The following is an 11,070-nucleotide window of genomic DNA, read 5'->3' on the forward strand; positions in this document are numbered from 1 at the left end:
ATTTCAAAATGGATGTGTAGTTACTTTTCTATATATATATATATATTCAAGCGATAGTGAGGAAGATGAAACCATAGCACGGAGGTTACTTTGAGATAAAAGTGATCCTTTAGCTTTACCACAAACTGCGTAAGTATGTGGCAAATAAAGTTTTACATATATACAAAAATGTTTATTTTGCAGATTCTTGAAACGATTTAGATTATCCAAAGAGGCTTTCCAGTTTGTACTTGATGTCTTAGATTTGAAGCAGTCAGCTGCAAAAGCGGTGCCTCCAGTTCTACAACTAGCTGCCACACTTTCTCTTCTAGGAAGTGGCGGATATCAGCATTGTGTTGGCAGTGATTATTTGGTTGGAATGTGCCAGAGTACTGTGTCAAAGATAACATCCCACGTTCTTCTCGAAATGGAGACCAAGTTGTGTCCGCAATATATACAATTTCATGTAATCGAAACTTCGGAATGCAGGCAATGGTTTATGGATAAATACAAACAACCTGGAGGTAGGCAAACGTTCAATTACATTTATAAATTAAGTTTTTTAATTAAATATCTATTTTACAGTGATCGGTTGCATTGATGGCACACACAACGGCTTGCAAATACCATCTGTGGATGAGCATACGTACTTTAATAGGAAAGGATACCATAGTATCAATGCCATGATAGTGAGTTGTTGCTCATCTTCGGTATTCTTTGTACTAACTATATAAATATTTTGCAGATGTGCGATCACACCTATAAAATTCTGGCCATCAACTGTCAATACGGTGGTGCGGCTCATGATTCCTTCGTTTGGAGGCATTCAGATCAAAGACGGGTATTGCAAGAGCGGTTTGAACTTAATAGGCGGAGCAATGCGTGGCTATTAGGTACGAAAGTGTATGCTTTGTGGTTAAATGAAATGGATATTCGTTGAATTGCTTGAAATTACAAAAATAAAAAAAATTCAGGTACAAACTTGTTCAAACTAACTTAAAATTTTAATTTCTCCTTTTTCTATTTACACTTATTGCTAGAGACTCTAATTCAAAATTTTTGATTTGTAAATCAAGTCCATGGGAAGTTCGTTGCAGTCCATGCTTCTCCTCCTTAATAGTTAGCATCTTTTCCTGCACTTCCAATAACCTCTCCTGCACCTGCACCAACCGGTCAATCTTCTCCCCCAAATCGCGTTGAAAATCAGACACTTTACTTAAATTTTGTTGGAGCAGGGACTATTTCTCGGCACCCTTACTTACTCGCCATGGAGTATTGCTCCGAGAGGTTACTCGTGGTGTTGGGTTAGTAACCCACCTAGATGGCCCAGGAAAAGCGTTGGCTGATGCGCTACTTGTTCCACCATCACTATTGCTCCCACTAACACTATTTTCGGTGCTGCTTCCTTGAGTGGGTGAATTTCCAAAAGTGCGAACGGGACTATTCCCGTCCACTGCAACCTCAAGTCCGGCTGCCTCTATAATTAACTCCTCAGTTGCACTGATGGGAATTTCGTTAGAAGCACCTCCTCCAGTTTGTCTTTTGGACAATTTATTGTGGGAAAGTTTCTTCTTCGCCTAATATTTTTGATCCGCGAAAAACTACAAGCAAATATTTATAAGTACCATGGTTGCACTTTTATATATATATATATATATATACCTTCCTCCACATCTTGGCGTCTTTGACTGGTGGCCCGTCAGCATTTAAATGCTTGAAAAGCTCCTCCCACAGTCTATTGGACGTTGCTCTACCTTGTGCGGAATTGGGAAATTTATTTTTCGCCAAGTTCGGGTGTTCCGCCATAAACTGTGCCATGCACTCCTTTTGATTTGGGTTTAGCTTGTTAAAATTCGTCCTTAAATAATAAAATATAGTTCAACAATAATATAAACACATATTTGAGAAATAACTTACATTTTCTCTTATATTTGTATTAAATTTTTGTATATTTATATATTTGTACTCGCTTTTGGTTGCCGGTTTGTAATCGAATAACAATACGAACGATCGGGTGCAATTGTCTCTCGTTCACGGTTGTCGCGATACCGATTTACGATCCGCAAAATACGTTCACGTATGTAGTAATCCAAAAAAGTGACATTTTACGTGACGGATCGTACGATCACGTATGTCAAAATCCGAAAAACAAGTTTTTGCGTGACGAGTTATACGATAGCGTATGTGGCGATTCGGGCCCTGATGATTTTGATATATGGAAGTCTATATCTATCTCGATTCCTTTATACCTGTACAACCAACCGTTATCCAATCAAAGTTAATATACTCTGTGAGCTCTGATCAACTGAGTATAAAAACGATAACAAGCAATATGCACACGAATACTAACCAAATAAACAAGCATATAAGGAACCCGAAGAAAAACGTTATAAAACGGAAAAAATCAAAAAAAAAATGTTTACACAAACGACTTGCTGCTTCTGTGGGGCAAACATTTACCTTCATATAATTAAAGAAAATAGCAAGTTTAGTTAACCATTTTCAACTGTGACAAAGTACTTAAAACTATTTAAGAAATAAGCTTCAACATGGCAGGCAGCCCAAATTTTATCACCTTCTTCATACTAAGCATCAGTGTATGTGCTACACAGCAGAATTTGAATAATGGCTATCCTGTGGGACGCTGTCAGGTAATAATCAATGAAATAAGAGCTCTACTTAAAGGCGGTGACACAACGACATTTTTCATATAGATGCGTTTAACACAAGCTTATGCATTCCAATAACATCGCCACAATCAACCAAGATGTTGCGTTTGTAAATATGAAGGAACTTCAGACTTGGCAATTGAAGTTTATTACACCTTGCCCACTCACATACAAAATTTCGCGAAGCAATGTTGTAAACATTCTCCCTATACAACAAAAATACTTGCTAGCATATTTTATGTAGTATTCGATTGTTATATTGCAGTTTTCAATTGCGAAAATTTTTTAGAAATTTTACCAACCAGTGGGAAAAATAGTTTCACTTGCAGAGTGTGCCAGCACCCTTAGCCAAAGCAAATGTCAAATTCTTCTTCTTATGATTTGCTTGGAACAAACTTGGGGAGTTGGCTACTTTTCAGAATCAGATGGCGCCAGTGTCGGTCATTCTACCGTTCTCCATAAAAATTCTTGAAATCTACTCATAATGCATAAATAAGCATGTGTTAAACTCATCTATATGAAAAACTGCTTACGTGTCCGACCTATTATGAAATATGTTGCACTGAGACTTTTTTATTGAGCAGTAGTCGACTGCTAATATATAGAGAGGTGTTAAAAGACGCGTATTAATCTCGAAAGCAATAATCCGAAGGCGGAAAAGAAAATGTTCATCTCTGTCCGGATATATTTGCAGTTGAAGCTGGCAATTTTCATATGGTTGTTGTAATGTGCACTGAAAAAAATTTTGTATACAAAGGGATTTTGCACGCATTTAATTTTGATCCCACCCCATTGGTCGACTGGCCAGGGCAATTGTTTATAAGCGCAGCCGAAGGCCGCCAACGCAGAAAGGTGGTCTGCGCAAAAATTCTATGGATCCCACTCCGGGGTAATTTTTCGGTTTTTGTTGTTTTGTTGTCGGTTTTTCAGATTATCGTTGTCGAGGTCAATACGTGCCTTTTGACACCTATCTCGATATTTGTTGACGCGTATTAGTAGTCGACTCTTTTTCTATACTATTACCATTTAAATTAGGACACTGACTAACTAAAATGTTTACTTAAAGATAATGCATCCAGTTAACTTGCTATCTGAATCAGAATTCTTAGAATATCGAATACCTGAAGACGAGGAACATTTACGTAAAGTAGTGATAACAAGTAAGGAAGGTTAAATTCGGGTGTAACCGAACATTACATACCCAGTTGAGAGCTATGGTGACAACATAAGGGAAAGTAAATAAATAAGTACTTTATGAGGGAGTGGGCCATAGTTTTATAGGTGGACGCCATTTAGAGATATCGCCATAAGGGTGGATCAGGGTTGACTCTAGAATTTGTTTGTACGATATGTGTATGAAATGAAAGGGGTTAATGAGTATTTTAAAAAGGAGTGGGCCTTAGTTATATAGGTGGACGCCTTTTCGGGATATCGCCATAAAGGTGGACCAGGGGTGACTCTAGAATGTGTTTGTACGATATGGGTATCAAATTAAAGATATTAATGAGGGTTTTAAAAGGGGGTGGTGGTAGTTGTATAGGTGGTGGCCTTTTCGAGATATCGCCATAAAGGTGGACCAGGGTTGACTCTAGAATGCGTTTGTACAATATGGGTATCAAACGAAAGGTGCTAATGAGTATTATAAAAGGGAGCGGATCTTAGTTCTATAGGTGGACGCCTTTTCGAGATATCGCCATAAAGGTGGACCAGGGTTGACTCTAGACTTTGTACGATATGGGTATCAAATTAAAGACCAGGGATGACTCTAGAATTTGTTTGTACGATATGGGTATCAAATTAAAGGTATTAATGAGGGTTTTAAAAGGGAGGGGTGGTAGTTGTATGTGTGAAGGCGTTTTCCAGATATCGACCAAAATGTGGACCAGGGTGACCCAGAACATCATCTGTTGGATACCGCTAATTTATTTATATATGTAATACCACGAACAGTATTCCTGTCAAGATTTCAAGGGTTTTTTATTTCGCCCTGCAGAACTTTTTCATTTTCTTCTACTTAATATGGTAGGTGTCACACCCATTTTACAAAGTTTTTTTCTAAAGTTATATTTTGCGTCAATAAACCAATCCAATTACCATGTTTCATCCCTTCTTTCGTATTTGGTATAGAATTATGGAAGTTTTTTCATTTTTCCAAATTTTCGATATCGAAAAAGTGGGCGTGGTCATAGTCCGATTTCGGCCATTTTTTATACCAATTCAAAGTGAGTTCGGATAAGTTCGCGAACTGAGTTTAGTAAAGATATATCGATTTTTGCTCAATTTATCGTGTTAACGGCCGAGCGGAAGGACAGACGGTCGACTGTGTATAAAAACTGGGCGTGGCTTCAACCGATTTCGCCCTTTTTCACAGAAATAAGCTATCGTCCTAGAATCTAAGCCCCTACCAAATTTCACAAGGATTGGTAAATTTTTGTTAGACTTGTGGCATTAAAATTATCCTAGACAAATTAAATGAAAAAGGGCGGATCGACGATATTTTCTTTTATTTTTGTATTTTGTTGCACCACATCATTACTGGAGTTGAATGTTGACATAATTTAGTTATATACTGTAAAGATATTAAATTTTTTGTTAAAATTTTACTTTAAAAAAACTTTTTTTTTAAGTGGGCGTGGGCGTTCTCCTATTTTGCTAATTTTTATTAAGCATACATATAGTAATAGGAGTATCGTTCCTGCCAAATTTCATCATGATATTGTAACGAATTTGGTGCAAATCCTCTTATTTGCCCTTTTGCTAGGTTCCTATCGCTTAACTGTTGAATAAATAACTCCAATATTGAATAATGGAAAAATGGCCTTTATTAAAATACTTCACAATAACACTCAAACTGTGCAACGAATAGCTTAATAACCAAACTGATAGCTTAAATGAAACTGACTTTCAAAATAATACTGCTATTGCTCGCTAGATATCATCGTAGTCGTAACTGCTTGACAACTCAAATCAAACTGAATTCCAGCGCCTCTACATCTGCAGCCTTTTATACTTTCTGGTTTTCTCGTTCGCATCTTCTAGAATATACTAGCATTGTCCATGAGCTCTCTTCTCAGCTATAACTAAAATTGCACGATTTTATAGCTTCTCTCATACCCCATGCGTGAGCGACATTTCCACAATTATAATTGACTACATTTAGGAGCATCTCAAATAAGATGTCTGCATATAGTTGTGTCTTGCTTCTCAGCTGCGTGTACCTACATATGTGTGGACATAATGATTGAATTATTGATGTGAATGTTTGTAGTTTACAGTCTCTCGCGCACACATAGGTGTATAAGTAAATGCATCTGTGTGTGACATCTCTCGGCTACCTTATATATGTGTATACATGATTTGATTATTGACGTAAATAGCGCTTAGCATCGCCTTAGTGATGGTATAGCTTAGTGATGCTAATATCCGTGACACTGCCCTCCACCTAAGTCTGATCGTCCCGATCAGACAAATCTCTCGATCTAAATGCTGCTAATCTCTCCAAATGAACCACTTTCATTTTAGTTCGTGGTTTGGTAGTGGTTTGTATGCGGTACACTACATCGTTGATCCGTTTTACAACTTTGTATGGGCCTTCCCATTTACACTGCAATTTCGTGGACAAACCTTTTTTTTCGTTGTGGGTTGTATAGCAGCACCAAATCTCCTTCCTGAAACCCTTCTGAATTAATTGCTTTATCGTACCTCGCTTTCATCTTGTCACTCTCTCTCAGCTCTTCTTCCAAGACACCAGTGGATTTCTTGACATTCCTCTCCGCATCGGCATCTATCCCATACTTCAAATCAGCTGGCAGTCGAAGGTCATTGCCAAAAATTACCTTTGCGGGAGTTTGGTCCGTTGTGTCATGTACTGCCGATCGGTATGCCATCAATAATAATGATATGTGTGTATCCCAGTCCTTATGGTACTTGTCTACAACTTTCCTTAAATGCTCCTCCAATGTTCTATTGAAACGTTCCACCATACCATCAGACTGAGGATGCAATGCAGTTGTACGTGGTTTTCGAATGCCCAACCTCTTGCACATTTCTTGGAACACAGCTGATTCAAAATTCCTGCCTTGTTCAGAATGTAACTCTATTGGTACACCATACCTTGCAACCCATTCGTTTTTAACCACTACTGTTTCTGTTTCTTGGTTTGGGATTGGGTATACCTCTGGCCATTTACTGAAATAATCCATAACCACCAGTACGTATTTGTTTCCGCGGTTGCTAGTAGGAAATGGACCTGCGACATCCATGGCGATCCTTTCAAATGGTGCACCTGAAATATACTGCTTCATCTGGCCATGACTTCGGCTTTTGGGCCCTTTCGCTCTGTTGCATACCTCGCAATTGGCAATCCACTCGGTGACCGACTGACGGCAACCAACCCAATAGAATCTCTGCTTAATTTTCTTGAGTGTCTTCGTGATTCCAAGATGACCTCCACTTGGACCATTGTGCAGCTCGCTGACCACGTCAGGAATCCTCTTTCTGGGAACAACTATCAGTTTCTTCTTGCATTGACCATCCTCACTCTCCCATACTCGATGCAAGCAACCGGATATCAATTCTAAACTGTTCCACTGTGCCCAATATGACTTCGCAATGGGACTCTCTTGCTGACATCTCCTCTCTGCTTGGTCTTTCGTTTCGTTCGAGCCCTTGCATAACATGTGACAGATCTGTATCTTCCAGCTGACACTTTCTTAGTTGTTCCTTGTCCCATTCATCCGTACACGTTATAGTCATTAGCCGGACATCTATAATGTCTTCTTTAGCCTCGGCCTTTGAACAGTGCTTGCATTCCAAACTACATGGCCTTCGTGACATTGCATCGGCATTTCCATGGGTACTACCTTTTCGATGCTCAATGGAAAAGTCATAGCTTTGTAGTCGCTCGATCCACCGTGCCAATTGTCCTTCCGGATTACGGAACTGCAGAAGCCATTTCAACGCTGCGTGATCTGTCCTGACACGGAATCGCTGGCCGTAGAGGTATTTGTGAAAATGTTTAATGCACTCCACCAATACCAACAGCTCTCTCCGCGTAACACAGTAGTTCCTCTCTGGTTTTTCAATCGAACGGCTGTAATATGCAACTACCTTCTCCTGTCCATAGACCAGTTGTGATAAAACGCCTCCTATAGCATATCCACTCGCATCTGTATCTAGAATAAATGTTGCTCCTGGAATCGGATATGCTAAAATTGGGGCAGTGCACAAACGCTCCTTCAATGTTTGGAAAGCTACTTCTTGCTCCTTCTTCCATTCAAAAGCTTTATTTTTTCTTGTTAGCTCGTGGAGACTATGGGCTACGCTGGCAAAATTTGGTACAAATCGGCGGTAATATGTGCACAGCCCAAGGAAACTTCTCAATTCATGCAGATTCTGTGGTCTTGGCCAATCCTTTACTGCCTCTATCTTTTCATTCGCTGTACAGATACCTTCTGTCGTTACCTTGTGGCCCAAATAATTTACTTCCTTTTTAAACAGCGTACACGTTTTGGGACTTAACTTCAGACCAGCGCCAGCTATTCTCTGGAAAACTTCCTCCAAGTTCTTAAGATGTTCATCAAAATTCTTGCCCAATACGATGATGTCGTCCAGGTACACCGAGCATGTTTTCCAATGTAGTCCTTTCAGTACCTGGTCCATGAGTCTCTCAAAAGTAGCTGGTGCATTACAAAGTCCAAAAGGCATCACTGTAAATTGCCAAAGACCATCACCGACCCTGAAGGCTGTTTTCTCTTTATCTTCCTCCTTCACCTCAACTTGCCAGTAGCCGCTTTTCAAGTCCAATGTGGAAAACCATTTCGTACCAGATAGTGAGTCCAGAGTGTCGTCAATTCTTGGCAATGGGAAGCTATCCTTTTTCGTAACGTCATTCAACTTCCGGTAACCCACGTAAAACCTCATTTTTCCATCCTTCTTCTTTACAAGTACTACCGGTGAGCTCCATGGACTAGCTGATGGTTCGATGACGCCGCTATCGCTCATTTCTTGTATGATTTGACTCCCGCTTCGCCAGTGGAACACTACGTGGAGCTTGACGTATCGGCCTCACATCTCCAGTGTGAATTTTATGTTTCACAACGTTGGTGCGGCCTGGTTTGAAACCATCCTGGTCAAATATGTTCGCGTACTTTATGAGCAGTTGTTTTGCCTTACTCTGATAGGCTTCCTCTAGCCCATGCGTCGATGCCGTGATGTCATTTGAAAGATCAGTATTACTAGATGAAACGTGTTCCTGGAGCTGTTCACAGTTAGTAACTACTTCGGCCTCTTGGCATCTTCCCAAAATAGCTCCTTTGGTCAAATTGAATGGTGACTTGAACTCACTGAGTACTCTTACCGGAATATGTCCATCTTGTTTTGTCATAGCCAGGGTTTTTCCTACAAGTATGTTAAGTGCTGATTTATTTGCTGCTTCAACAACCCACAATTTGTTTGTCCCACTTTGCCCAGATGACTGCTTCTGATTTTGGTGGTATTTGCTGATTCTCTTCCACCAGCACTCGTTTACTGCTGTAGCCTCTCTCGTAGCCGAATTGTTCTTATATCGCATCGTCTTGCTTTGCATATCGATTTTGATGCCTTGGTTGATTAATAAGTCCACTCTAATTATGATTTCATCAACAATACCTGCCACTATAAAATTGTGTAGTACCGTGATGTTCCCAATTGCTACTTCACATTATACTTCTCCAATTACCTGGGTGTCCTCTCCCGTGGCTGTACGTAATCTTGCTCCCAGCAATGGTCTTATCTTTTTGTTGACTAAATCCGCTCGAATGATGGAATGAGATGCACCCGTATCTACAGTCAGTAAACGTTCCTTTCCATCCACATGTCCTCCGACAGTAAGATTGTTTGACCTTCTTCCAATTTGTGAGATAGAGATTATGGGGCATTCAATTGCGGGAGCCAGCTGTCGCCCCTTGCGGCTGACTCGCTTTAGTTTAACGATTGAGTGGACTTGGAATTTGCTCATCTCCTTCAGCTCTGCGTTTACGGCTACCCACATTGTTGGAGCTATTCGAACCGCTGCTGCAATGTCGTGCAATATGACCTGGGTTGCCGCACTTGAAACATTTAATAACTCCGGCGTTTTTCTGTTGTGATCCCTTCAGTGTTTCCAAAATTGTGTCTACCCAATCTGGTCTTTCCACTTCCACACGATGAGCTTTGTATGCTGGTTTACTCAATAGTGATGCCGTTTCCTGAGTCAATGCATGTGATACCGTTTCAGCAAATGTCAGCTTTGGGTTTGCGTATGTAGCTCGCTTCGTTTCCACGTCCCGTATGCCATTTATAAAACTCTGGATTTTTACCCTCTCGGTGTATTCCACGTGTGCGTCCGCATTTGCGAGATGAGCCAACCTTTCAACATCTGAGGCAAACTCCTGCAAAGTCTCGTTAGCTCTTTGGTGACGGTTTTGCAACTCAATTTGGAATATCTGTTTCCTATGCTCGCTTCCGTAACGTCTCTCTAAAGCGCTCATCAATGTTTCGTAGTTGTTCTGATCGTACTCTGGGATGGTCTGTAAGATTTGCGCAGCTGGTCCTTTTAAAGCTACGAACAATGCAGCAACTTTATCTTCAGCATTCCAGTCGTTCGCTGCTGCGGTCTTCTCAAATTGTAGCTTAAAGACCTGGAAAGGAACAGAACCGTCAAAGGATGGTGTTTTTACCTTTGGATTACTAGTTGAAACTGCTGGGCGATTTAGTTGCAACTGCTCGATACGTCCTCTCAAAGGATCCACCTCGGCCTCGATTTTTTCTTCAAACTGTAAAATTTTTGTATCTTGCGCCTCCAACTTGAGCAGAGATCTGCGATGATATCTGTGCTGAAATTTGAGCCAACATTTCGGATATCCGTGCCTCTTGTGCTTCAATCTTCGGTGTTATACGGTTCTCCTGCGATTCCAGCTGAGATGACATTTGCGACGACATTTCGGATATACGCGTTTCTTGTGCTTCCATCTTCGATGTAATCTGTGTCGACATTTCTGACATACGCGTTTCTTGTGCTCCAATCTTCGTGTCTCTTGGGATTCCATCTGTGATGACATATACGTTTTCTGTTCTTCCATCTTGGATGTTAAACGTGTCTCCTGCGATTCCAGCTGAGATGCCACTGTCGATGTTTGAGCAGTTATTGCAGCCAATATCATGTTCAAGTCTGTGCTCGTAACTGTCTGCGATGTTTCGTTTTTCTCTTCAATTTTTGTTGTTGTTTCGTCCCCATCAGGATAAAAGACAAACTCGTCCACATCAATTCCTTGCGACTCCATTACCTCTCGTAGCCGTGCTTGAAGTTCGATCTTATTGCCGGTTGTATTTAATCCACGGTTCTCCAACTCCTTTTTCAGTTGCTGGATCTTCAATTCACTGAACTTTGCCATGTCCAAGTTGT

At 40.5% G+C, this 11,070-nt stretch overlaps 1 protein-coding gene across 1 annotated transcript in view; it reads left to right on the forward strand.

Moving 5' to 3' along the window:
• The window catches only part of LOC137236284 (putative nuclease HARBI1), a 44,006-nt gene extending 43,087 nt beyond the window's left edge, over positions 1–919 (forward strand). The window contains exons 2-4 of the mRNA XM_067758833.1: positions 184–503; positions 565–668; positions 725–919. Of these exons, the coding sequence (XP_067614934.1) occupies positions 184–503; positions 565–668; positions 725–919 (619 nt within the window). The remainder of the gene's footprint in view (positions 1–183; positions 504–564; positions 669–724) is intronic.
• The last annotated feature ends 10,151 nt before the right edge of the window (positions 920–11,070 follow it).

The sequence above is a fragment of the Eurosta solidaginis genome, unplaced genomic scaffold (genome assembly GCF_040869045.1).
Source record: "Eurosta solidaginis isolate ZX-2024a unplaced genomic scaffold, ASM4086904v1 ctg00001675.1, whole genome shotgun sequence".
Lineage (NCBI taxonomy): Eukaryota > Metazoa > Arthropoda > Insecta > Diptera > Tephritidae > Eurosta > Eurosta solidaginis.